Here is a 27394-nt window from a genome sequence, read left to right as displayed (position 1 = left end):
AGTTTGAACAAGGTAATAAAAATTGCCTAAGATTGACGCTTACGACTTCTATGAAGACGGAAACGATGGCCAATTAGTTATTATCATACATAGTAGAAACTTGTAATATTGAAAGTCAGGTTAAATAAGTTCAGCTAGACTGAAATTAATCTCACCTGTTCGATTGACAGTAAATCTCTTAGAATTAATTCTCGAAAACGCAGCAATTACAAATTTTCAGAGCGTTTCTTAAACTTGATTAATGCGTATATATATATAAAAATGTAGTGTAGTTTTATTTCATTTTTCACGCCCTTATTTTAGCTTTAATAAAAGTTCTTGACGCAATTAATGATATGCCAAACGAAATGCAAAATGCGGTACAAAATGGTGTTCATATTGAAACAAATAACTGGCAGGCTACTTATTCGAACTCTAAATACTATATATTTCTTGTTTTGTATAACAGTTGGCACTTGTATAACAGTGACAATAGCATGCGTTTTCGTATGGATTTCAGCAGGAATTGTAACGTATCAAGTGTACTAGATCTTGGCATTTGTATAACAGTTGTTACATGTATAACAGTAATTGTTGCTTAAATTTTTTTATAACAGCTATTGTTTTTATATCAAGTAGAGCTGAACTCAACAGTATAACAGTTAGAAATTGTATAACAGAAATCGTAGCGAATAATATAATCTCCACGCTGGCTAATAATTGATATAACAGTTCTCAATACATTTTTGCGATACTTGTCTGACAGCGTTTACTATATTCTTTTATATATTTATAAATAATTGTATAACAGCGCTCGTGTTGAACTCAATATAACAGTTAACAAGTAGACAATAGTATATTCATAGATATGCGTGCTTTTTGGAATAGTGTCATATTTATAACAGTTTACAATATTTGCCTAAATACTAGAAACTGCAAAATGTTTACAAATGTTGCACGATCATAACAGTTGCACAGTTGAGGTGAGGCAAGATTTTGGCCACATTCATTTTGGCAAAGCCGGCATATTTGCAGTTCAGATTGGAATTTACTTTAACAGCCACTTGTTAAACTAAGTGATATACAATATTAAATATATATTTATATATATATGTGTGTGTGTGTGTGTATATATACAAACACAGTATAACACATAGCCATGCACTAAATATAATAGTTTATATAGGAATTTGCGGCAAGTTATAATTACATGCTTATGTTTACAGATTAATAAATTATTTATATAGATATGAATATATATATATACATATATATATATTTATATATATATTGGCTAAATGAGAGCGGCTAATGACAAGCTACGTTGGACCTGGAATATTGGCTAATTAGTTGGCTGTTGTTTGACTGTTATACAACTGTTATACAACACACTTGCTAGGCAACTTACAGACTACTTTCGATATAGCTAATAATTTATATATGTATAGTATATGCTTAAGCTTAAGCAAGCTAGTTGGCAGCTACAAGTCCCCTCCCCCCCTTTCACCCCCTCAGATACCCACCCAAACGCAATAAAGCCCCCGTTCCCCCGTTTGAGAACTAATTATATAACAATTCTTGTCTACCATTTTGAGCATTAAAAGTTTCACTTTAAAGCAAGGCATTTACAAACAATAAAAAAAAAAAAAAAAATAAAGGAGAAAACCAACAAAAATTGTTTAAAACTAATCGCACACACAAACACACACAATAAACACGCACACGCACACGCACACGCACACTCTTGGCAATATATATATATATAGACATATATATGTATGTTTAGCAAGGAACTGATGATATCTCTATAATGTATAACAGTATAACAGCTGAAGCTGCCCTACTTTTGCAGAATACTTTTATCCTCATAGCGTATGATCGCATCTCCGATCTGTTTGCGCGACGCCAAATGGATGCACTGCTGCCGGCCACATCCATCCGCTGGCAGCGTCGGCGGCAGCGAACCGCCGCGCGCCAAATGACTCCGGACAGCCAGGCCGAAACGCAGATGTGGCTCAACGGCGCGCAATATGTGCACCGTATGCTGTGCGGCAACAAACATGTCCAGGATGCTCTCGACGCCGGCGGGACGTTGCGGCGCCTGCAACAGCAGCTGCTCAATGTCCAGATCGCTGCGCATTATGGGCAGGCCCAGGTGATCCAAAAGTTTACGCGCTGCAAACGAAAACAGACCCAAATTAGTTGATGGCATAGATGGAAGGTGGAGTGGGGTTTTTTACCCTGGACATAGTCGCGACTGTAGAACGCGATGACATCGTGATTCTGGCGATCAAAGTAGCCGCTGCTCTGGCTAATGTCGCAGGTGTCGCACTCCTTGCAGAAATGCGCCCAGTTGCAGGGATACAGCTGAAAGCCAATGGGCGCATAGACCTGAAAGCCCTGGATGGTGTTCATGCGCACACGATTCAGGAAATCCGTGCGAAAGAGCATGCCCGGCGGCGCCAGCAGCACAAGCGACTCGAGTCCCAGCTTGGGCAGTGCCAGATCCGCAACGGCTAGGCTGAGCAGCTGCTGGCTTCCGTACATGGAGGCATGCAGCAGCCAATCGTCTGGCTTAATTGGTGCACTCAACTGCTCCGGCAGCCGTATGGATACCCAGGCAATGCGTGAGCCATCTGTCTTGTATTTGGTGGATAAATCCAAGGCCAACTTCTTCAGAGTCTTGAAGGGATCATCGTCGCCCTTGCTGGGCGAGTCGAAGCGGTACAAAAATATCTGAAAGTGTACATATGTACATATATATATATATATGAGTACGAGTAGTGTAGAGTGGCCGACTAGCTGATACCCTGTCTGCAATCGATTGCACTCACCAGCAGCAGAAAGGTATTGTCCTGGTTGGCCATGCAGATGCGCTCGTATTGCGCCACAAAATCAAGCGCATCGGTCACCTGATGCTCAAATGCCGGCACCAGGATCGCAATCCGTGTGCTCTCCGTGACATAGGGCGATGGCACCACCTCGACCCGACCCAATGGCTTGACCACCTCAAGGCTTTTGAGCAACAGACGCTTCGGTGTGGCACCCTCGTACAGATTCAGATGCAGTTGATAGTCCATGCCGCGCGTGGCATCGAATTTGCGATAGGCACTGTGCAGATCGTGGTAATGCAGCTTTGGGTACTTCTGGGCGGCATATTGCAGCGCTATGTCCAGCACCTTGGCAAAGTCCAGTGCCTCGATGCGGCTGAGCGGCGCCACCGCGCGATCCGCATTGGCGTTCGGCAGAAAACTGTGTGTTCCATTCAGCAGCTGCCATGTGAGCATATCGTGGCGCGTCTCTGGCGCACTGGGCGGCGGCACGCCCAATGGCCAACGGATTTCGAGTATTTTGTTGGAGATGCTACCGTTGGCAATCCGATACGATTTCTGTTCCAGCGCATAGCCGCGCTGCTGCACCAGCTCCAGATGATGCTGTAATCGCAAAACGGGAAACGGACATTTCAATTTTGAACGCTTTAACAGTTCTTAACGGTCACTGCAAACAGTGCTTAACAGTTATGTTATGTTATGCATCTTGACTTGCAAATGTTATCGCGATAAACAATAATACATAATAATAAATTATATATGTAATTTCCTTCAGTTTTTATTTTTGTTTTTATTATGGAACTTTACGTTAGTTTAGAGGTCTGCTATATATTAATTATACTGTTATCCGCCTTTAACACACTTTCTCATTGTCCATGCAATTTCGTTTACATTAATCACTTAACAGTTCAATGTTAATGCAATTTCGTTTACATTAATCACTTAACAGTTCAATGTTAAACAATTGTTAAACAGGATTTTTCCTACTTCTGTTCTTTCGTTGAGTTTTAGCTCTTTCATTTTTGCCTACCCCTTTCCTACACATTTAAAAGCAGGCTATGTAGCTAACAGTTCACAGCTCTATGTTAATGTACAGTAGCTGTACTGCGAAAGCTTCAAAACATTTCGAAAAGCTAACGGCATTTGTCCGAATATACATATTTGATTTACATCGAGTACTTACCTTGGAATAGTAGGCGTGCAGGCGATAGAAATCCTCCGGCGTCTGCACGGGATAAACTGTGGTAGCATTGCGAAATGCCGGCTCCTTGGCCAGTATGCTGAGATCCTTATAGTGGCGCGCTTTTGTGTTCAAGGCATAGCTGTACTGGCGCATGCCCTAAACAAATAAAAATAACAACAACAAAATTAGTTAGAACGGCGCCGTTAAATGTTGCATGAAATTAAAATCTACAAAAAAAAAAAGCGAGCTGACACGGACCCAAACCAGAATCCATGATACAGTTATGAACATGTGTTCCACAGATCACAAAACAATAGACTTCCTTTATCGGCGTGTCGCATTTACGATCCCATTAAGCATTCCCGCAATTCCCGTTTCCCTTCCCATACCCGTTACCCGTTCACGTACACGTTCCCGTTCGCATTTCCATTGCCCATTCGCTGTTTAAAGGGAGAGACGGGGGGCATAATTAAATTAACAGTGCCATGCTAACAGTTGGCGACGACAATCGCTGGATGCGAGTTAGTTTAGAGAAGGCATCCGGCATATCCTATAAGGGCGTCTTTGTCATTTGCAACAAACGGCAGCGCGCCATAAAACATAAAGCATTTCTGACTAGTTAATTTGCCGGCGCACATTAATCAATTTAAATGGCAATATGTATGTATGTATGTATGTATGTGTGTTTAAACAGTGGCAGAAGAGGAGGCACAATTGCAGCAAGCGACTGTAACGGCACTTTTGAAGAGGCTGCTAAACAGAAATAACAGTTAAATGAGAGCGCGCATTGGAGTGATGCACTCGACCCAAAGTATACCCTGTAAACTGATATCCACTTGGGGAGGGCTCGTTAAACTCTCTTAATTTGAAGAGCATAAAATACAGTTAATAAATTACAGTTGAAAATTGAAAATAAAAAAACAGAAATCAACACGAGCACACATACACACACGTGTGTATAAATAACATACATACATGCATACATATGTATGCATGTTCATAAATCATTCCACGGTGCCTGCCAGCCGCATAAATAAACCCAAAATCCAAACAAACAAAATTCAAGTGAAAGACGTGCGTCAAGTTCTTGGCCCTGCGATTCGTTTTATGCACACACACACACACACACAAACATGTATGTAAAATACCAACAACAACAAAAATGGGAAATAAAATTTCCTGTTAAATAGCGTGTGCAAAATGCGATTCCCTGCTGATATAAATAAACAGCAACTACTTTAATTAACCCAAACATGCAGATGCCACCCAGCGCAATTAAAGCTAAGCAGTACAGCGCCAGCGCTTGTCAAACTGTTTGTCAAGTGCACTTCCAATTGGCTATGCATTGCCAGCGTCACCTCGCCTTATTATTATTGCCCACTCCTAACCTTTCTCCACACACACACACACACACACATACCCGTTTAACACATTCTTCGGACCGTTGCCATTGCTTGGAAATTAAATAAACTGTCCATCAAGTGGTGCTGCTGCTGGTGGCATGTCCGCTGAATGGCTGCCACAAGCCGGCAAACAGCTCTAAAACGTTTAACAGCACACGAAGACTTTGAAGTTGCTTTACTTCTGTTTTGTTCCTTTTTTTTCTTTTCTTCCATTCTGTCTTTTTTTTTTCTCATTTGTACTCTCCGCTTTCCGCATCACATTTCGCTCTGCCGCTGCCGCGGTCGCTGCCGCTGCCGCTGCCGCTGCCGACGCTGATGCTCTTTTCAGGGTCATTTTTGTGTATCAATGAACTGATTTTTTGTTTTTATGTTCTTTTCTGGCATTCTGCTTGCGTGTGTGTTTGCCTAATTCTCTCTCTCTTCCACTGTCTCTCTTTGTGCGTCTTTTTAGTCAAAGGCAAATTGTTTAAATAAATAAAACGGCGTGTAGGAAGCAGAAAAGATCACACGACAAGCAAACGGCAAATTAACTCGCACAAGCACACACACACACACATGCAAACACTACGTACATACATACGTACATACATATATGTATACACAGCAACGTTTGTTTGCGGTGCGTGTGCTCTATTTGCTGGCTGCTGCAGACGGCAGTGCTCCTAAAACTGTTAACAGCTGCTGCCAGACGGCAAGCGACAAATGTTAATTTGTTAAGTCTGTTAAGCTGCCTGCTAATTGCTGGTGTAAATGAACTTTACACTTGTTCCAATTCCACACGTTCCAATGCTACATGCTAAACAGCAATGTACACATACATATGTATCTATCTGTATCCATTGCGTTCAACTCGTAAGTATGTTGGCTATATACTCAAAATTTAATGTTGCTGTTGCTCACCTGAAAACTCTCCTGACAGCCAGCCACACGACTCGCATACTTGACACAGCGCCCAATATTGACACTGTGATCATTCGTAATGCCAATGCGTACACAGCGATCCAGATTGTTGCGCATCTTGCGGATGACACTGCTGCTTAGCAGTATGCCCGCCTCCAGGGCACAATAGTTCCGATCACTGAGACCGGCGGCATCAGAATCATTCAAGGATTCATCGCCAGCAGCATTGCCAGCAGAGGGCGGCGCATCGGTGGATTCGCCCAGGCCAATACGCGTGCCGCCCATATACAGGTCAAAGGTGATGCTCATGTGATAGAGCAGCGCAGTCAGCTTACGCGCATCCACATAGACATTGTCCGGCACCAGCAGAAAGTAATCATAGTCGTCCAGATAATTATCCGCAATATATTTGATCACATAGAATGGTCGGCGGCTTTCGCGCGTGTCGGTAAAGCCGACAATGTTCTTTAGCTGATAGTTGGTCTTAGCGCTGTCTGCGTTGATGAAGAACTTGATCTTGTTCACCAGATGGGCGGTGGTCCGATTGAAGGCGGTCGCATAGCTGTTGATGTTCTCCTGTGACGTCATCACACCAATAAAAATCTTCTCACGTATGCCCAACTCCGAGGAGTAATACCGCGGGCGGAGCACATTTTTTACCTGTCAACGAAACGCAAAACAGACCTTTGCTTAGAAAATGTTTACGAACAATAACCGAATTTGCAAACCGCTTTTAAAACGAACCGGTTTGCGCTAGGAATTCCAATTTTGATAGAATTTTGTAAACGAACCAATTTTCAAAGCTGAAAAGAACTGAACCAAAACAATACTTAAAAAAAAATATCAAAACTCAACCCCACATCGAAACGGTTCGAACTGGGAATTCCAATTTTGAAAGCTGTGAACCGAAACAAAACGGTTCCTAAAAAAACAGCAAAGCTCAATAACAAGCCGCGTTTGATTCGAACCGGTTCAAGCTGGGAATGTTGTGAACGGTAGCGAAATAGTTACTAAAAAAACACTTTCAATCGAACCGGTTCGAAGCGGTAATTCTAGTTTTCCAAACGGTGAACCGTTTCGAAGCGGGAATTCCAATTTGTAAAGCTGTCAACCGAACCGAAAGAGTTCTTGGAAAAACAGCAATTTGTGAGATCGAACTGAATATTATTATTATTATTATTATCATTATTATTATTATTATTATTAGTATAAAATATGGTTTTAAAGAATGTTGAAACTAAGAGAGTTCGCCTTATTAAGCATACAGAAAAATAGATGAAAAAGGAAAATAAGTTTAGTTTAAAAGAATTCTGTTTAAAAATATAGTACACACCCAGTCTATTGGGCATATCTTCATTGATAGAGTTATTTGGCGCAATGCTCATTGCCTTAAGCGTTAAGCTAAAGGACAATATCATAAGTATTTTGTACCCATTACCGACTACACATTCGGCCACTTGAGCACTCAGACCCACCAGAGACAGACAATCACAAAATGCCGGGCAGCTCAAGTGGCCACTTAAAAAGTGGTTCTTGATGATCAGATGATTATGTTATTCATATGCGAGCAAACGAAGTACACCTTTTTTTTTTTTTGTATTCCTTCTTTATTTATTTTAGTGTGCAACTCAAAAAGAGAAGAGAAAAAATAATAATAGCAGTCGTATCTATTTGAATCTGGGTCTTTATTAGGCCTAAGGTTCAACGTGCTCTATAAAGGCGTTTACGATCATGAGCATGAGTTGAGTTCTTCTGGGAAAGAAATGCTTTAAACAAAAATACTTCGAATAGTTGAGCAATCCGAGTAACTACTGTAACTGCAAGTGCATTCCACAGGCCCAAGAGAGTAAACAATATGTAAATAAATAGAACATATAGAAGAAGATCTGGAGAATATAACAAAGCGGCATTTGATCAGATCTTGACTTATTCATTTGTTAATACCAAATGTGCAACGTTTAGCGAAAGCTAAAGCTTATATATATTCATGATCAGAAGATCTCATGGTTAAACGCGTCGCTCTGATGTCAACTATTGGCCCGAGTTTTTCCATGAACAACTTTTGTTTTCTGATAATAGCTTAACTTAGCTCCATATTCAATGATAAATGGGTAGTTAATATTATAGCTCTATATAACACTGATCGGTCCATAATTCAATTCATATATTAAACAACTTTTGTTTTTATAGAATTTTAACTAAACCTGATCTTCATCAGTTGAATTAAGGCTAGGATCGAAAGATATATATGGTTAGTGTATCTGCCATAAGTCTGAAGAGCATTTATGACATAATTCCTAAAAAGAACGTGTTTCTTGCTTGGCTCGTCGTTAATCTTAAGTTGGTTTTAGAGGCGGTCGTCGTTAGTTGAATGAAATATTATGGCCAATTACAAATACCTCATAGTAATATGGGCCCATAAAGTGACGGCCTTCGCGCAAGTTCGCGGTTTTTATGACCTTTCAAAGGGGTAACATAATTTGGTAACGAAAAGTGGAACGAACCATATATATATATATCAGCAGGACCTGGTCATATCATAGCTTGAATAGAATATCTCATATATCTTCATATGTAGTTTGTGGTTTGTAGTTTGTAGTTGTTTCTTTTTCCAACTTGGCCTTTGCGAATTTCTGCATGATCCTCACTTATAGACAAAATCTTTCCAATATCGAACTACTATATTATGCAGCAGCATGGTCAGTATCGGTGGAAAAAAGAGTTTTCAAGATAGATAGCATTTTCAACAAATATTTTTCGAATCGAACGAACTTATCATGTGCTATATGCGAACCGATAAAAAGGGTATTTAAGCTTCGGCGAACCGAAAATAGCATCTTTTTATTGTTGCTTATGCAACAGATTTTCTTCGTCTTTAATAGTTGCGTTCATAGACACTGACGTCAGATACAACTGGCTGACCCTTGAACCTTGTGCCCAGCTAGCTCGTGTTTTTTTTTTTTTGTAGCTATTCCACTTGCATTAAGGGGGGGCGTGGCTAGTGAACGGCTTTGGATTACGGCTTGGTGAGCAGCAATTAGCGCTAATAACTGGCACAAATATTGCTTGTCTAGTTAGTTGCGCTCACTAAGCGGCATCCACGACTGCCAAATGCCCTGTACAAAATGATTGAAATAAAAACATTTTATTCGCGAGCTTCGGCTACTTGAGGCTCTTCGATCGTTCGACTTATGAAATGCTTACTGCTAAGATCTGGGCCTTTGTCGTTGCAGCAGTACGTGAAAAGTAGGTTAGCACACAAATATGCTTGTTTTTGGTTTTGCGCATACAGGGTATATTCTGATCGGCTATTGCTCTGCTAATTTGTGATTAACAAATCATTTCAATTTTTTTTATATGTTCTTAATGAACGTTTTAATTGTCAGCCAAAGCTGAGAACGGGCGAATTTCATCGCGGAGTGTTGTAGCGAGTGTCATAGTAGCGAGTGTTATAGTAGCGAGTTTTATAGTAGCGAGTGTTGTTACAGCGAGCTGTCATGGCAAATACAGCCATTAAAAGGCAAATAACACCCCGACGGTCAGTGTCATGCAGAGAGTGTCGTAGCAGCGAGTGTTATTGCAACGAGTTATAGTAGCGAGTGTTGCTACAGCGAGTTGTCATGGCCAATGCACCGATTAAAAGGCAAATAACACCCCGACGGTTAGTGTCATAGCAAAGTGTTGTAGCAGCGAGTGTCATAGCAGCGAGTGTCATAGCAGCGAGTGTCATAGTAGCGAGTGTTGTTACAGCGAGTGTTGTTACAGCGAGTTGTCATGGCCAATACAGCCATTAAAAGGCAAATAACACCCCGACGGTCAGTGTCATGCAGAGAGTGTCGTAGCAGCGAGTGCTATAGCAGCGAGTGCTATAGCAGCGAGTGGCATAGTAGCGAGTGTTGTTACAGCGAGCTTTCATGGCCAATGCACCCATTAAAAGGCAAATAACACCCCGACGGTCAGTGTCATGCAGAGAGTGTCGTAGCAGCGAGTGCTATAGCAGCGAGTGGCATAGTAGCGAGTGTTGTTACAGCGAGCTGTCATGGCCAATGCACCCATTAAAAGGCAAATAACACTCTGTCAGCCAGTGTCATAGTAGAGAGTGTTATAGCAACGAGTGCCAGTTCCCGCTTGATTCGCATGCAAAACTGAGATGACCTTGTGCCGAAATTACGGCACCTTATGCCACAGCCACAGTCGCAGCAATAGCTCCGGACTGTACGCAATTAATTGTGTAAATATCTAAACACAACACACAGCGGCATAACAGGTAAACATTTGCCCAGCTGCCACACACACACACACACACACACATACACACAGTAACAAGCCCCTGCCAGTCAGCAGTCCCCTTCTCTGCAGCAGCATTTGAAAAATATTTAATCTATTTAGGTTTTTGTGGGGGTAAATGAAAATACTTTCCAAAATATGCACAATGTCTGTTTGTTTGCGTGTGCGTGTGTTGGCGGGCAAATGATGCATGCAAATTCCACGAAATTAATAATTGAAAATCGAAAGCAAACATTGACCGTTCCGAATCAAATTTCGAATTTTCTAATGCACGATAACTAATGTATGTTGTCCAGGCAATATATTTGCTTTGGCTTTTAACGTTTTCATATGAATTAGCAGAATCAGCAGCAGGAAATTGTGAATCAATAAGATCTGAGGCGAAATAATGGCATTTGCTTCTAACTTTAGTTTAGTCTAGTTTCGATTTTAGATTATATATAGAACATTGGAAGAGAATCGAGTAATATGTACACGATTAGTTTTACCTTCAGCTTGACTCCGGCAATAGCATCTATTAGCATATAGACACAAGTGTAATTTAAATTCACATTCGACTTTCAGTTTACAGCCACTGTTAATCACATAACAGGTCATTTTTGAGAATCGCAGAGGACGGCAGGCGTTACGTTTAATAAGTTGCAACATTTCAAATTTCACATTCTACTTCTTTTCATTCTCTCCTTCCTACTCACTCTCTCTTTCTTACTTCTACTCACTCTCTTAGTTACAACATGAGCATCAAGCTGGAGCGAGAACCTGTTGCGAATTATAAGCGAAATTATTGTAGAAGCATAAAATTTAAAGTATTCATGGACTATCAAAGTGAACTCAGATGCGTAAGCTTGTTGGGGCACGTGGCTGGGCAAAATTCAATGCCTTGTTTTATGGTTCTCTTTCTTATTTTTTTTTTTTAATACTTTTTACTATTGATAAGCGATAGACATGACAACAACCTTGTGACGTAACATCAGCCAACGGAAGTAAGTAAAAAAGAGTAGTTCGTGCTTGTGCTTGTACGATTATTATTTTTTTTATTATTATTATTTTTGTTTTTAATTTTCCTCAAATTGATAGTTGCAAAACTAGCTAACATTAGCCCTGCGACGAGCAGGCATTTATGCCGAGCGCTGAACGTTATCGAAAGAGCTGTCTTATCAGCCAGAAGAAGCGACGAGCGATGTGAGCTGTGGCCAACGTCACGAATGACAACCAAATATATTCCCATTTTCCATTCCACAAATTTAATTAAACATAGATATTGAATTATGTTTATTTGTGCCGTATTGGCGTCGACGCAGCGTCGCGTCGCATAGTTTGTGCCCTCCACCTGGTTTACGATTTACACAATTGGATGCAGCCGGTCCAATTGGAGCCACAATTTGGCCGATGAGTCAGTCGAAAATGGGTTTAAGTTGACAAATTATATGGTTTGTGGGCAACGAGCAAGGGTCGGGAGATACGGTTTCTGGTCGGCATTGGGTATAATAAATAAATCTTAAGATAACTTTAGCCCACAATCATTCGTTTTTATCTACATAATGTAACAGTATATACATATATGGCCCATTAAAAGGCTGCTACTTTGGGTGTCGTATGCGATTGCCATGAATGAATGAATATTGTTGCGCATAAACAACTGCTCATTGGAAGCGCAATGCTTTTGGACTGAATCATGCAGATGCAATTTCAATATCTGATTTGCTTGGCGCTTAACTAGCACGCAATATGAACTGTTTGCTGTGATGTGTGAGACACAGTTAAATGAATTTCATTGTCTCATTGGCTCATTCATAAGTGCGAGTAATGTTCACAATATAATGGCATGGGCAATCTCAATTAAAAGCCTAATTAAATGATGCGAGCATTCGAATGCATTTAATAAACCGAATGTATTGTATGGCATATAATCACTCAATATTTGAATTAACATTTTACAAATGATACATGTTATTCGAATGCATTCAGGGATATGATTCGAGTAATTTTATACAATTTAAATTGTTCAAATAAAATGAGTCCATTTTATGGCAAATAATCACTCAATAAGTTGAAATATTTCAATTGAACTTATTATAAATGACTCAAGTTAATCGAATGCATTCATTTGAATGATTCGAGTAAATCAAAACAATTGAAATTGTTTAAATAAATCGATTGTATTGTATGGCAAATAATCACTCAATAAGTAGAAATATTTCGTATGAAATTAGACAAATGATTCAAGTTAATCGACAAATAATTTGCAAATATATCTAATTATATTGATTGAATTTTTGAAATTGTTTCGGTTGCAATCCTAGTTATAGTAATAATCGAACCTTTATACTAATTAAATATTTGTTTTCTAGCATATTTGTCTAAATGTTACGAGCTAATTGGGTTGATTCATTCATACGATTCGAAATTTGCAACTGCATACAAATTTATCAAACTTAAGTCTTTGCTTGTGCCCAAAGGATTAGAGAGATGCGCATGATTAAAGCGAATGTATTTAATTGCATATAAAAAATACTACAAATTTCTCAAAAAAAAACTCTTTAAGGCTGTCAAAACGATAAGCTAAAACATGACCCATAAGCATTGGTGCTAACTAATTGAATTGGGTTATGCAACTGCATTCGAATAATTCAAGTGATTCGAATGCATTTAGAATTTCTAAGAAATGTGAATGCTTTGGGTAACCCGCCCTGGACGTTAGCTGAGAGCTAGGTGCACAACAAGTCCAATTACTTATAGTATATACTGTAGATACATATAGACGTGTTTATGGAATCACATATGCAATATGTGTCTCAATCTCGGCTCGTTTTCAATCGGGCACAAGACCCAAGTGGGCAATATGAATTGCATTGGATTTGACAAATCTTAATTGAAAGAAGTGCGCAGGCGGTGTCGGCTAGTTTGTTACAGATCGGTAGTTGTTATTTTTTGTTATTGTTGGTTTAGCTGTAAATGCCAGATCGCCGGGTCGGTTGACTTCGTCTCGCGCTTATGACAATTAATTGAGCGCATTATTGTGCACTATGTGTATATGTATGTAGAGATGCACAGACATATATATATATATATATATAGCTATATGAGACTTTAAGCCGGAAATGCGACACGCTTTTCAATTAGGGCAGCAAAATAAAGCTGCTCAATAGATTGACTTGCTTGGCCTTTGCATCTAGCTGAACTGGATCAAATGTGATGACAATATATTTATACATATATAAAAATATATATTTTACACAAACTTACAGCTGAAGGTAACAAGTTTAAGGATTCTACATATTCTAGCTGAAGGTAAGTTTAGATTCAGAACTTTGACGAGCTTATTATTCAAAGTATTTTAAGATCTTTTTGCATTGATTTATTTAGCTGAAGATTACCTTTTCATACCCGAAACCGAATAGAGCCAATGTATATATATATATTCCGTTCCATATGCATGACTGCCTCGATTCCAGAATCTATAAGAACTGTAGACATGAAACGTTCGTTCCGATAACTGATAACTTGCAGGCAATCGATACAAATCGATATCGAAAGGCTGTTCTTTCAGAAAATCTCTTAGATTAGCTAGAGTTGCCAAATTTGAATAGCATATACAGATCGAGTACCTTTCATATTATAGCTAATCCCCCCTAGCTAAAGGTTGAGGGTATTCCCAAGTCGGAGACTCAGAAAGGGACAATGAAGGGAATTGACAGCATTTTATGAGCATTTTTTTTTTTAGGCTATTCTCAGCTGCTGATCACTTGCCATCAAAAGTGATCGTTTTTCCCAAAACAGCGCTTCAATATTAAAAAAAATAGCTCGATTTCTAAAATACTTAGTTGCAAAATCCCTTGCTCACGATCTAATTTGAGATAACTGAATATTGATTTAACAGCTGATGCAAACATTTTGGTGCGTACTTTCTAGGTGCTTACACAGTGGACTGCTATTGATAAGTGGCTTTATTTATAGACATATTGTGCTCCGGTAACGCCGATAAGTTGTATATATATGTAAGGAATTAGGCTGTCACAAGGCAAACACGAACAGACTGTTGTATGTAATCCAATGAAATTCGTACGGTTCAATGTTTCTTGGCCTGCTGGCCGTTGCCATGCATCGAGCCGGAGATCATGTATTTGTCAAACAGATAGTCACCGACATCGGTCTGGGCGCGTTCCAATTGCCTAATGAAATCGGCCAATACCTTTTGGCCATCGACCTGCTCCTGCAGAAAGTTGGCCTCTATGAAATCACACAGATTGGGATCGTTCTCTTTGCCGGCCAAGGCGTGCACATCCAACAGATGCTGATTCACCTCCATTTCCATTTGCAGCGCATGCTTCAGGGCCGACATCGTATCCTCGAACTGTGGCACCGGCTCCGGCACACTGCTCAATATGATTGAGCCACCGCGTTTATTCATATACTTCATGATCTTCTCGGCATGCTCACGCTCCTCAATGCTGGCCTGCAGAAAGAAGCCATGGATGCCCGGCGAGCTGACATCGGCGCGATCGAAATGATAGGCCTGCAGTGCATACACATACATCACATATACAGATTGTATATATTTATATATATATATACATATACTATCCATATTTGTATCATTATATAATTATTTTGCAAAAACCAACCCTGCAGCAAACAGACAATCCATCTAATGACAACAAATTCTACTTGGTAAACTAAATGCCAGCAAAACATCTCGACTATTGAAAAACGATTAGGTATGAATATTTTTGGCACACCGACAATTTAATACCCTCGTTAACATTTCTCTTTTGCAGATATGTGAGAATTCTAAGAACCTACTCTTTAAGCGATCTTATCTATGGCAGCTCTATGATATAGTGGACCGATATTAATTTGAAGATTTTGGTGAAACTTATAAATGTCCAATTTGGTTGATGCTGATTCGGAATATATCTGCTATGATTATATATATACAGAGTATACTATATACTTTATAGATTCAGACAATATTATAATACCCTCTACAAGGGCATAAAAACTGGAATCGTTAAAGCTTCCTAGAGACAGCTCTCAGTGTACATCTAGATCAATATCTATTATATGCATATTCCTGCATCTTTACTTATATCTTTACCTATATCTACTTCTATAGTTTTTCAGATATCTCTAAATTTATATCAATATCTTGCTGTTATATCTATGTTTATATCATTCTGTATGTATATCTTACATACCTATATGTTTACCCAAGCCTCTATATCCTCATCTATATGTACACTTATAGCACATACCTATATCTTTTTATATAGCTCAATTCATATATCTGCCTTACCATGGCCAAATATTGATGGCAGGCCTTAAGTTCCATGTTGATCTGATCGTTCAGTTTATCTTCACAGCTTTTGGCAAAGTTCTGTCGCATTATCATGCACAGGCGACGTATTAGCCAAGGATTACACTTCGCCATATCGAAGCAACAAAATGTTGAGGAAAAATCAACGAGTGGATGAGACAAATGACCAAAAATTCTCTTGTATACCGAAATTTAACTAATTTATTTCAATTTTTTATATGATTTTATTTTATTTTTATTTTTTTTTTTTGTTTTTAAATTCGAACTGAAAAGTGCCTGCATAGGCAACTAGTTTGATCGAACAGTCAGTTTGTCTAAACAGCATTGATGCCCTATATATACCCTATATATTCTTAAAGGATAGTATACACAGATCAGGAGGTATCCGATCTTTGACATGTGTCTATATATCATATATTAAAGCGCTTGTTTAGCGATACAAAATGTGTTACACGCATTTATTAAGAACACATTTTTCATGAGAATAGAGGGTATCCTCTATCGGCTACCCTTACTTTTCACAAGGGTAATACCCTTGTCATGAAATAGAAGCAGACATCTCCATCTCCATAGAGTATATATATTCTGGCTCAGCCGAGTTAATATAGGCTTTGTTCTCATCTCTGTCTGTTTCTCGAAACTTTCTTGAAACTTTGCACAAGTCCGACTTTCTGTTGCAGACAGCGCATATTTTGAATCCAAACGGATCGGAGCACTATATCGTAAAGCTGCCACAGAAACGATCCGTCGATAAGTCGTTTGGGTATTAAGTTATCACGACAAAACTCAGCCATTATTAGTTTCCTTACATTACTTCATTAAAGTAACTTGACGTAACTCAAGAGCTACCAGTTCAAATCATTATTTGTCGAACAGGAAACTCTTTCCACATGGAAATACTCTATATCATATTTGAAGACTCGAAATGGAGTATTAGAAAATGCATATGCTCGCTCTAGCTCTTATTATTTACAAAAATTGCCCAAAAAACAGAATTTCGATATAGATTTTTATCGATTACTTAGAAACGGGACAAGTTATCGATTATCGAAAACAAACCCTATCTGCGCAGGCACTAGGAGGACCTAGAAGGACACACAGACGAACGGACGGACGAACATGGCTAGATCGACTCGGCTATTGATGCTGATCAAGAATATATATACTTTATGGAATCCGAGATGCTTCCTTTTGCCTGTTGCACACATTTACATTTTGCACAAATACAATTATACTCTTTTTGCCCATTTTTAATGGGTTCAGTGTATAAAAAAGATCTGTGTATTTTTCGGTTTGTTTTTATTTTTATGTGTGTGAGATAATCGGTTGTTGATGAAAGATGCTTTTGTTGAAACATGCCGGGTCAAAGGTTCAAAGTGCGCACTCAACTACACATGTGATTTCACTTTTGTTTCTCTTTCGCTTTTGGCACTTAGTCAGTGTACACACAGACACATATGTGCATATGTACCTGTTCATACCTTATGCTATATGTTTGCTTGGACAACAACAACAACAACAACATGGTGTTAAGTAAACTTGAGTTATTGTCATTTACTTGTATTAAGTGAATGGTAAACGACTTTTTTGCTCAAGTTTCTTCTCATTTTTTGTACGAACAAGTTTTAAATATTATCTTTCGCTCGTGTCAACCACTAAGTAACTTACGCACGTTAAACACAAATAATAATAATAATAAACCCACACACACACAGACAGCAGCACTGGCCCATTAAGTCGAACATGAAACGCAAATCATCGTTAAAGTCGAAAGACAAAAAATTGTTGAGCTTTAAGATTGTCTAAACAACGCACTGAACAACTTTCATGTTATACAACACTGTTTAGGAAAATGTTCGTGCCATTCCATTGTGGCAACTATTACAGTTGATTGTTTGTGAAGCATATATTAAATAAGGCATGGGAATAAAAATAAATAGAGCCGGAGCGGAAAGAGAAAGAAAAATTAGTTGGAGGAGCGCCAAAGGCGCAACTAAGTTCTGCTTTTAGCTTGAAATATTGTGACTCTTGAGGTTTTCTTGAATTTTGTTACAATTTAATAAATCGCATATCTGAAAGTAATATATATTCTAAACCTGACTTATTATTATGATATTCAACTGATTTTTGCATGAAATCTGAGCGAAATACATACAATATTTACATTAAATTAAGCAATTCAGTGAATGCCAAGAGTTGTTCCAATTCCACTTGTTCCTTTAACATGCACTGTTAACGTTTATAAAATGAAAGGTATAGCAAAAAGCCATAAGAAATACAGTCAAAGTTGACTGTTCTTAATCTTTATTAATGATATGTCGAATTAAATGCATTTAACGAACGAATAAAACCATCTGCGGCAAATAAACTAATAGATTTGAAAGATATGGCAACTTAATTGTTTATCGTATTTATTAAAAGTGCCAGAAATCTTTGCAATTAATTGCGCTTTATTGTTTCAGTCATAATTATCGTTGATTGATTTTCCAAAAACAAAATAAACGTGGCAACATTTTTATGTTTTTATCAAGTTCATGCATTTTTTTTATTACTTTTTTTCAGGTCGGTTGCTTAATTAAAACGCAAACGTTTGCATTGTTAACCAAATCAAAAAAAAAAAAAAAAAAAAAAACGGCTTACAAACAAAAAGTCAAAAATTGTATGGCGCAAAAGAATATAATGAATTACTCGAAATGTTAAGCAGACCGCAGATCAAATACCCTTCTATAGTAAATATATTTATGAAATGTTAACCCGATCTTAATAAGAAATTGGTTTAGGATATTTGTGCATGTGCATATGTGTATATGCAAACATGTTGCAGTTGAATGTGTAACACGCCGTGTTACAGCTATTTTTCGCCATTTTCCAGCTAAATGTTGGCTTTTTTCAAGGCTCAGAAACATGAAATTGTGAACTAGTTTAGCTTTTCTTCTCAATGACAAGTAAAGGCAACCCTGTTTATGCACTTGACAACACTGTTTACATGCTACATAACATATTTAATGTACTTTCTAGGAGAGCATAGAAATTTTTAATCGATTTTTGTTGGTTTTTCCAAATTGCTCGCGCCTTTAATTCAATAAATTTTGCAGCGTTCGATTTATGCCGGTAAAAGTACACACATATATATGTATATATGTCAGTACAATTGTACACATGTTCATGCATATGTATGTATGTATGTATGTATGAATGTATGTATGTGTGTTGTTATGGCATGATGCATGTATCAGCCATCGGTTATTTGCTTGGCTCTGGTTTATAAGTGAAATGCGTTTATTTATTTAAATGTAATTTATTCGCGCGCCAGTGGAATTTTTGTCGATCGCATGTTCTTTTTTTATTCTTTATTATTATTTTTTTTTTTTTTTGTTCATGATCAATTTTTGCAAGCAATGCTGAAATTGGCGCTCACTGTAATTGCCAAAAAATGTAACTCTTATCGTGTATCATAAGGGAGAGAGAGAGAGCGAGAGAGAGCGAGGTAGAAATGAATGCATTAACACTGTTAATTTAACAGCGCATTATAATTAAACCGGTTACAGTGGCTATCAAACTGTTGCATGGCGTTTGCTGCCGCTGCTGCTGCAAGCCGGGTGTTAATTGTAAAAGAAATGGGTTTTTCCAAATTTAAACTAAGCGACTGAAAAGTGGTTGCTGGCTTTTAAAAGTTGTTGATCTTGTCTTTGCCCAGTGAATGCCGCATTAACGTAGGCGGTGATAACGGCAATTGAAGCCGAAATAATGAAAAGTGACGTCTGCGCTGACGTTGTTGACGCATACACATACATTAACAATATACATACATATATGTATGTATGTGTATGTGTGTTTTCTGCCTGAAATGAGGTGGTAGGCGAAGTACGAAAGCGAATGCGATAAGCAAGAAGGTCAATAAATTGCTTGATATAATGAGCCATGCACACACACACACACACACACACACACACAAACGCTATCGCGCATATGCGCTCGCATTTACATATTTACATATATACATACATAAAACACGTGTCGATTTTCCCAACAGGAACCATTTGGGCAACAATTCGGAAAGACGCACGCTGCAAAAGGCAGGACTAGCTTAAAAGTTAATAAATATTTTATAATTGATTATTTTTAATGCCGATATTGATTTAGCATTTACATTATTTTTGTATATTACTCAAATTTCTGTGGTGGCACGAAATTTGATGTGTTAACGAGGGCGCGTCGCGTTCGTGTCACGAAAGAAAAAACGACACGCGCTCAACTCTATTTAGGACTCGAATCGGATACTTCTCAATACGCTTGCCACGCTCTGATTGGCGCGTGGACCACGTGCCGAAAAACTTTTCGATATTGCGAGCAAGAGAGAAAGAGAGCACAAGTGCAGGCGAGCCATAGAATGCAATTGAAATGGAATGTTGATTTGTTAGGACTTACCGGCTTTTTGGCCGCCAGCGGCTTATTAATCAAATTCAAATGCGGCTCAAAGTCCTGGCCAAAGCGTTCGATGAGCAAATTTTCGGCAACCTCCTGCGGGCATTCCTCCTGCTGCACCAGCTCCCAAATGTCCTGCGGTATATAACAGCTGAGCACCAGGCCCAGCAGCAGCCCGATCACAAAATAATGATTGCGACTCAACGCGGACGGTCTACGCATCTTTCAGGCGTATGGCAAATTGAAATTACATACATACATACATACACGCATATGTACATATAGGACGCTGATGCTTAATGGCGCTGTTGTCATGTGTACATCTTGTTGTTGCTGTTCGTACGCACAATTGTTGCAGCTGCTGCTGCTGCTTCCTCTTCGACTGTTGTTTCGTTTCGTTTGATTTGGTTTTCTTTTTAAATTGTTCGTTTTTGTTTTTGGCGGAAGCGATAAGCAGGCAGAGAACTCAAACAAGTGCGCTGACTGTGCCGGCTAATTTTGGCACTAGATGCGTGTTATTCTTGTTGTTGTTGTTGTTGTGCAGCACGCACTTGCGTTTCGTTGATGTTGTTGTTGTTGTTGGGTTTTGTACTGTTGTAGCTGTTGTTTGCATTTGGCGCATTTTTAAAACAAATTCACAGTTATATAGACAATCATTGCACTTACACCACACTGCACACATTTATTCGCATCGAGACGTTAATGCTACGAAATGCTTTAAAAAAAAAAGATGTTGAACAAGCGCAAACAAGCGCCGCCTGGCCGCCGCACACCGCGTAACGTAAAAAAATGGGATCTTTTTATCTTCATTTCGTTTTGCACACTTAGCAGCGGCTGCTTCTGTTAGCTCACTGTTACGATTACCTGTTAGCTGTATGTTATAAGCTAGTATGCTGCACACAGATCATCCAAGCTAGGCAAATTTTGTTTAAACATTTTACAGTTGAAAACTTATAAAATAGAAAAAAAGTTAAAACTAGTGAATAAAATATTTTTAGATCAACGTGCTAATAAAAAATTGAAAATATCACATATAATATTACACACAGAAACTATGCTGTAGCACAATACAAGATCATGCACTCTCTGTTAATGCGCGCGCAATGTGCTGCTCAGCGTACTGGCCAAAGACTGACAGCCATCTGCTAACAGTATGTTACTTGTAACAGAGCGCTCATTTCTGCGTTAACATTACTGTTGGCATCTTGCGCAACTGTTAGCTCACTTTGGCGTCGCTGATATTGCGTTTGCGTTGTTGACATTGCCGGGTGGGTCGCACATTTGTCAAAAATTTGATAAACAGGCCGACATGGCTGTGGTTGTGCTGGACAATGGTGCGTACACAGCCAAAGTGGGACTCGCAACGCAGGATGAGCCGCAGGTGATCCCCAATTGCATAATGAAGGCAAAAAGCGAGAGACGCCGCGCTTTTGTGGGCAATCAAATCGAAGAATGCCGCGATACATCGGCATTATTTTACATCCTGGCCTTTCAACGTGGTTATCTGCTGAACTGGGACACTCAAAAAACGGTCTGGGATTATATATTCAGCAAGGAGGGCATCGGCTGTACACTGGAGAATCGCAATATTGTCATTACCGAACCGCAAATGAACTTCCACAGCGTACAGGAGGCAATGCTCGAGATGCTCTTCGAGGAGTATCGCGTGGCGGGCATGTACAAGGCGACGGCCGCCGATCTGGCTGCATTCAATTATGTGGCGGACAGCGAGGAGCGCACCACAATGCAAACCCTCAACTGCATCATTATCGATGTCGGCTACAGTTTTACGCATATTGTGCCGTTTGTGCTGGGCCGGCGTGTCCTGGAAGCCATCCGGCGCATTGATGTGGGCGGCAAAGCGTTAACGAATCATCTCAAGGAGCTCATCTCCTATCGTCATCTAAACGTCATGGATGAGAGCCATGTGGTGAATCAAATCAAGGAGGACGTTTGCTTTGTGGCCGAAGACTTTAAGGATGCGATGAGCGTGCATCATAGCGAGAAACGTCGAAAGGAAATCGCCGTGGAATATGTCCTGCCCGACTTTACGACAGTCAAGCGTGGCTATATACGTGTGCCCGGCCAGCCACGCGAGGATGAGGAACAACAGCAAATGGTGCCGCTTTGCAATGAACGTTTCACTGTACCGGAGGTGCTCTTCAATCCATCGGACATCGGTATTCAGCAGGTGGGCATACCGGAGGCTGTTGCCGATGCCCTGCAAGCGTGTCCCTGGGAGGCGCATCGCGAACTCTTGCTCAACATTCTCATTGTTGGCGGCAGTTCACAGTTTCCCGGCTTCCTGCCGCGCCTCAAGCGCGATCTGCGCGCCCTGGTCCCAGATGATTTGGAGGTATCGCTCATCTGTCCCGAGGATCCAGTCCGTTATGCCTGGTACGGCGGCCGGGAAGTGGCCACCAGTCCCAACTTTGATGAGTTCATCTATACGCGAGATGATTACGAAGAGTTTGGCATACACGGCCTGCCGCAGCGCTAAAAATTATGCATATTATGCCCATTGATTAGGTTTATAAATTATTTCATATAGCTAATTTTTTTTTTTTTGTGTCGTGCGTCCGTGCGTGCGTGTGTATGCGAGTGTGCCTGTGGTTGTGTGTTTGCCGCCATTAAATAAGCCATGAATGTCGCATGTAGATCCTTATATGCCGCATTTCATGTATTACATGGAAACTCTGATTTGTTTTTATTATATTTGGGTAGCTGGCAATGAACGCAGATTGTTTTGCAATCGGACTTCTGTGCATTGGCCTGCCTTTCAGCTAATCCCAATGGGATAGATGGAGCCCCAGCTCTTGGGCTTGGAATGAGCTTAAGCATCGAAAGCTATTGCATCCGCCCAGCCACAAACATTCCCTCCGTTCGCCTAGATTAATTTTATTTAGTCAGGATCTCCGGTAGAGTGTATGCCCAGCATGAGATGAAACCCTCCTGTTCCAGGTAGTCCATATTCCTGTTGAAAACAGAGTTTATATACTGAAAACTATGCAAAACAAATAAGCATGTTTATAGAAATGAATCGTACCATTATGTATTACAGCTTCTAAAGCAACGATTGGTTTGCTCTTCAATCTGGTCCAACTCGAGCTGCTCGATCCCACTATTATCGCTCAATATTATCGAGCGATAAAGAGTGACAAGTTGTTAAATGTGTGAAATAAGAATAGATTTGTTAGTAAACAATTATCGTTTCGTATTCTATTTGTTTATAATTTGAACTACATACATGCTAATGTACATACGTATAATTGTTATTTGAAGGATAACCTAAGAACAGTGTCAATTGGGCTCATTTGCCGCGCGCTTATGATTAATATGTAACTATAGAAAACAATCTTATGCATATTTTCATAATATACTTTCTTTCGTTTTTGCTGTGGAGCACCTTAATGTGGTAGATTCTAGAAACGTATCGAGACAATTGAGTAGATGCTTTCGCAACGAGCGTTAGCAAAATAACAATTGAATTTGTAATGAAATATACATAACACAAGCTGTAATATCTCTAAATAAACTTAGATAATTTAGGTTTTTGCGAGGCGGGTCCGATTCTGTAGAGAGAGCATGCCGCTTGGCCACCCCTCCCTCCCCCTTCTCCATCACAAACGCATTACATGCTGAAGGATTCGCCGCAACCACAGGTGCCCTTTATATTCGGATTGTTAAACACAAATTCGCTGGTCAATTTGGATTCCACAAAGTCCATTTCGGTGCCTATTGTTCGAATGAACAAAAACAAAACAAGATAAAACGTTTGATTATATGACGAGGCATTATATAATGCATAATGCGGCATCTGACATTACCTAGCAAAGACAGTTGCGCCTTCTTATCAATAAAGACCTTGACGCCATCCTGCACTACCTCCTCATCCAGTTTATCTGACCATGCAAAATATCAATAACAATACTCAAATAGATATATATATATACATATATATTTATATAGACGCACCTTTGGTGCTGGCATAGTCCAGTGTATAGGAGAGTCCGTTGCAGCCGCGCTGGCGCACACCGACCTTGAGACCGATCTGTGGAGACAAATTCAACTATATAGAACCTTGACGTTAATACGCAGCCAGGCGACCTACCACCTCTGGTTTATCCTGGAGCAGCGACTTGATGCGTTGCACCGCAGCGGGCGTCTAAAAGGAATAGAAGAGGCTTAATAACAATATTGATAAGGGAGCTGCAATGCTGCCCGTTTGGCTGTTACTTCATCAGAGAAACGTCTGTCATGTGTGCATATTTCATCAGAGAGGTTTGTGGCACTTACCAGCGTTAGTGCGGCCCGCGTTGCTATTAATTTTCGTCCCGTGACAGCGCGTACCGTTGCTGTTGCCACAACACGTGTTGCCATTTTTTTTATTGTTCAAGATTTATATAATTTGTTTTGCTAACAATTTCAACAATTTCTGTGCTGTTCGAAAAGTGTTACTAAACACTAACAATCTGTTCGTGTGTTAGGCGTTCCAGAGTTGACTAACAGCGTGCAGGTTATCGGACAATACGATACACGGTTATCGGTCGTATTTCGTCACAAATTTTAAAATTACGCTTTTTTATATGGCAAATTATTAAATTGAAGACTTTTTTAGAACACGATCAAAAATAAAATTGTTTTCGAGCAAGCTATTTTAAATTTATCACGTTTCTATGCCATTTACGTATTTAATTTATATATATATATATATTATATAAATAATAGAAAAAAGTTTATGGCACATTTCTATGGTAATGCTTGGCGAAATCTTCTAAAATCTCTGAGCACTGAAATCATCGATCAGTGCTCACTAACGCACCATTTTATCGATATATTTAGCGTAATATTGTCCGTTTCATATTAATTGTTTATACAATCATAAGCAAAATGAGCGCCTTGAAATTCATGTACAAACTATATGGCAGACGCACCATAGCTCCCGTCACACGCGCCCTATACCAAGCACACAATCATGGCCAGCGTCAATACCATTTGCTGGCCATATCAGCATTGCCAAACAACAAATACACGTGCCTGCAGCGCGCAACCTTCAGCGACAAGCTCGAAGCGGTAACGGTAAGTGGCAGTGGGTGCAAAAGGTGAATAACATTTTAATCTACATACTATCAATTGCAGCAAGATGAAAGCCATCGGGTGGCCAGCAAGAGCATACCCTTGGCGGAGCTGCAGACCAAAATGCAGCTCATCTATACGTGCAAGGTGTGCCAGAGCAGGAACATGGAGACCATATCGAAGGTGGCCTACAACCGGGGCGTTGTTATTGTCACATGCAAAGGCTGTGCCAATCATCATCTAATTGCCGACAATTTAAATTGGTTCACGGATCTCAATGGCAAGCGCAACATTGAGGAAATATTGGCCGAAAAGGGGGAACAAGTTGTGAAAATTGTCAGTGATAAACATGAATATTTGTCAAGCAATTAAAACCCATGTTATTAGCTATAAACGTAGGCCACTTTATTGAGCAGTTCCCGCAGCCGACCAAGCTGCGGCAGCGTCTGTAGCTCGCCATAGAACTGACTGCGACACGGCGATTTGGTTGTGAGCAGCAAATGTGTCAAATAGAGCATCTCGTCCAGCGACAGCGCTGACATGGGCGCGTCACCTGTGCACTGCACGTCATCCAAGCGCAGATGCGGCAACTGCTGCTGCCAATAGCCATACAAATAGCTGCCCAAGGCGCCAGCGAAGCGGGCATGCATTAGCCAGCAGAACAGGCGCGAAACATTGGAGCTGCTGCCGTTGGCAACGAAGTGGTATATGTTTTGCACAAAGCAAGCGCTTGCCGGGCATGCTGTGCCCTCCGCTAGCATATCACAGATCATTTGGCGCAGCACATAGCAGCGTGTATGCAAAATGCTCTCCTTGGGCTCCCGAAACAGCTGCAGCCACAGTTCGCAGCTGATGAGCCGCATGGCGCGTTTGAGAGCAATTTTGATGTCGTCCACTGTGGTCAGGCGAAAGATGCGTCGCACCAATTGACGCATTTGCAGCACATTGACATTCATTTCGACTGCTGCTGCTGCTGTTGCCGCGTCCAGCGTACTGTTGGCTTTCTTCTGTGCCATGGCTGACCAATCCAGATCCTTGATGATGCCCCAAGCGGGCTGCACTTCGGCATACGTCTTGTGCATGTGGTACAAAAGTGGCGCATGCGCATGACCGTTGTGCGTGCCGTTAACAATGTTGATGCACAGCTCCTTGATGCACTGTTCCCGATCCGTTTCACACTTGTCGTAGTAGCCTCTAATGGCGGCATGCGCCTGGGGGCACTGCAGCAGAACAGCTTCCACAAGCTCATCCCCATACCGTGCATGACACTCATGCAGGTACAACGTGGCCTTGAACATGCACTCGATATCCGTGTGGGTCAGTTCAAGATACTTTGGCTGCCCCAATTGCATCTGATCTTGGCAATCCAGCAGCCAAGCGAGCAGCTTGGCGGAATGTGTCGCAGCTTGATCCAGCGTTAAGTCGTTGTCTACACTCAGCTCATTTCGTATGTACGCATCCATCGTTGCCTTATTTCCAGCTACTTTGGTTCTCCAATTTAATAGTATTTACATGTTATTTCATATTTTGTGCTGTACCCTGTTTAATATTATTTTTGATAAATACATTTGAATGAAATGTTATCGATAAACAGGCTCTGTTAACGAGCAGCTCTGTTATCTGAATGAGTCTGCGCAGAGCTGCCACTAGATAAGGCGGGCTCTTAACCATAAACAGTTGGGCAGCACTGGCTTTTGAATTCGAACATTTTTCAACCCGACCGAAGTGTGCAAACGGTTTGTATGCTCTTTAGTTTTATTTTAATGTATGTATATATATATATCATCTTAGATGAGCAAACTTTGTGACGATATCATATATATATATATATATATATATATATATATGTATATACATATATAAACATGTATATAGACAAATATATATATATATATATATAAGTATATCTATATATCGTCAATGGGTTTATTCATCTCTCGCCCTCTCTTTCTCTTTTACTAAAGTTACATTTACTCATTAAAAAGATAAACAT

General features: G+C 40.0%; 6 protein-coding genes across 7 annotated transcripts; 2 read left to right on the top strand and 4 right to left on the bottom strand.

Moving 5' to 3' along the window:
- Positions 1 to 250: 250 nt before the first annotated feature.
- On the bottom strand, positions 251 to 21155 carry Chpf (Chondroitin polymerizing factor). The gene is made up of 6 exons (XM_002057071.4): positions 20329 to 21155; positions 6297 to 6956; positions 3994 to 4149; positions 2814 to 3413; positions 2220 to 2715; positions 251 to 2154 (listed from the first exon to the last, which is right to left on the bottom strand). Exons 1-6 carry the CDS (start codon positions 20545 to 20547, stop codon positions 1820 to 1822), a joined length of 2466 nt encoding a protein of 821 aa, XP_002057107.2. The 5' UTR covers positions 20548 to 21155; the 3' UTR covers positions 251 to 1819.
- Positions 14513 to 16150, bottom strand: Fer3HCH (Ferritin 3 heavy chain homologue). Its single transcript, XM_002057070.4, has 2 exons — positions 15880 to 16150; positions 14513 to 15099 (listed from the first exon to the last, which is right to left on the bottom strand). Exons 1-2 carry the CDS (start codon positions 16012 to 16014, stop codon positions 14653 to 14655), a joined length of 582 nt encoding a protein of 193 aa, XP_002057106.1. The 5' UTR covers positions 16015 to 16150; the 3' UTR covers positions 14513 to 14652.
- Positions 21156 to 21349: 194 nt separating the features above from the next.
- On the top strand, positions 21350 to 23019 carry Arp6 (Actin-related protein 6). The gene has a single exon (XM_002057068.4). The coding sequence runs from the start codon at positions 21635 to 21637 to the stop codon at positions 22823 to 22825; it is 1191 nt and encodes a 396-aa protein (XP_002057104.1). The 5' UTR covers positions 21350 to 21634; the 3' UTR covers positions 22826 to 23019.
- A 495-nt stretch (positions 23020 to 23514) lies between these two features.
- MagR (Iron-sulfur cluster assembly 1 homolog MagR) lies at positions 23515 to 24812 on the bottom strand. 2 transcript variants are annotated; one of them, XM_015170183.3, is made up of 5 exons: positions 24622 to 24812; positions 24440 to 24490; positions 24301 to 24376; positions 24153 to 24227; positions 23515 to 24060 (listed from the first exon to the last, which is right to left on the bottom strand). In XM_015170183.3, exons 1-5 carry the CDS (start codon positions 24703 to 24705, stop codon positions 23957 to 23959), a joined length of 390 nt encoding a protein of 129 aa, XP_015025669.1. In that variant the 5' UTR covers positions 24706 to 24812; the 3' UTR covers positions 23515 to 23956. The 2 variants fall into 2 exon arrangements, with proteins under 2 accessions (XP_015025669.1, XP_002057103.1); XM_002057067.4 differs by having other exon boundaries at positions 24437 to 24490; positions 24622 to 24808.
- Positions 24813 to 25074: 262 nt separating this feature from the next.
- LOC6633823 (uncharacterized) lies at positions 25075 to 25795 on the top strand. The gene is made up of 2 exons (XM_002057066.4): positions 25075 to 25404; positions 25465 to 25795. The coding sequence occupies exons 1-2, from the start codon at positions 25216 to 25218 to the stop codon at positions 25771 to 25773; spliced, it is 498 nt and encodes a 165-aa protein (XP_002057102.1). The 5' UTR covers positions 25075 to 25215; the 3' UTR covers positions 25774 to 25795.
- LOC6633822 (uncharacterized) lies at positions 25782 to 26985 on the bottom strand. The gene has a single exon (XM_002057065.4). The coding sequence runs from the start codon at positions 26862 to 26864 to the stop codon at positions 25785 to 25787; it is 1080 nt and encodes a 359-aa protein (XP_002057101.1). The 5' UTR covers positions 26865 to 26985; the 3' UTR covers positions 25782 to 25784.
- Between the last annotated feature and the right edge of the window lie 409 nt (positions 26986 to 27394).

This window comes from Drosophila virilis, chromosome X (assembly GCF_030788295.1).
Source record: "Drosophila virilis strain 15010-1051.87 chromosome X, Dvir_AGI_RSII-ME, whole genome shotgun sequence".
In the NCBI taxonomy this organism is placed as follows: domain Eukaryota; kingdom Metazoa; phylum Arthropoda; class Insecta; order Diptera; family Drosophilidae; genus Drosophila; species Drosophila virilis.
This window is presented reverse-complemented; position numbering and strand designations above follow the sequence as displayed.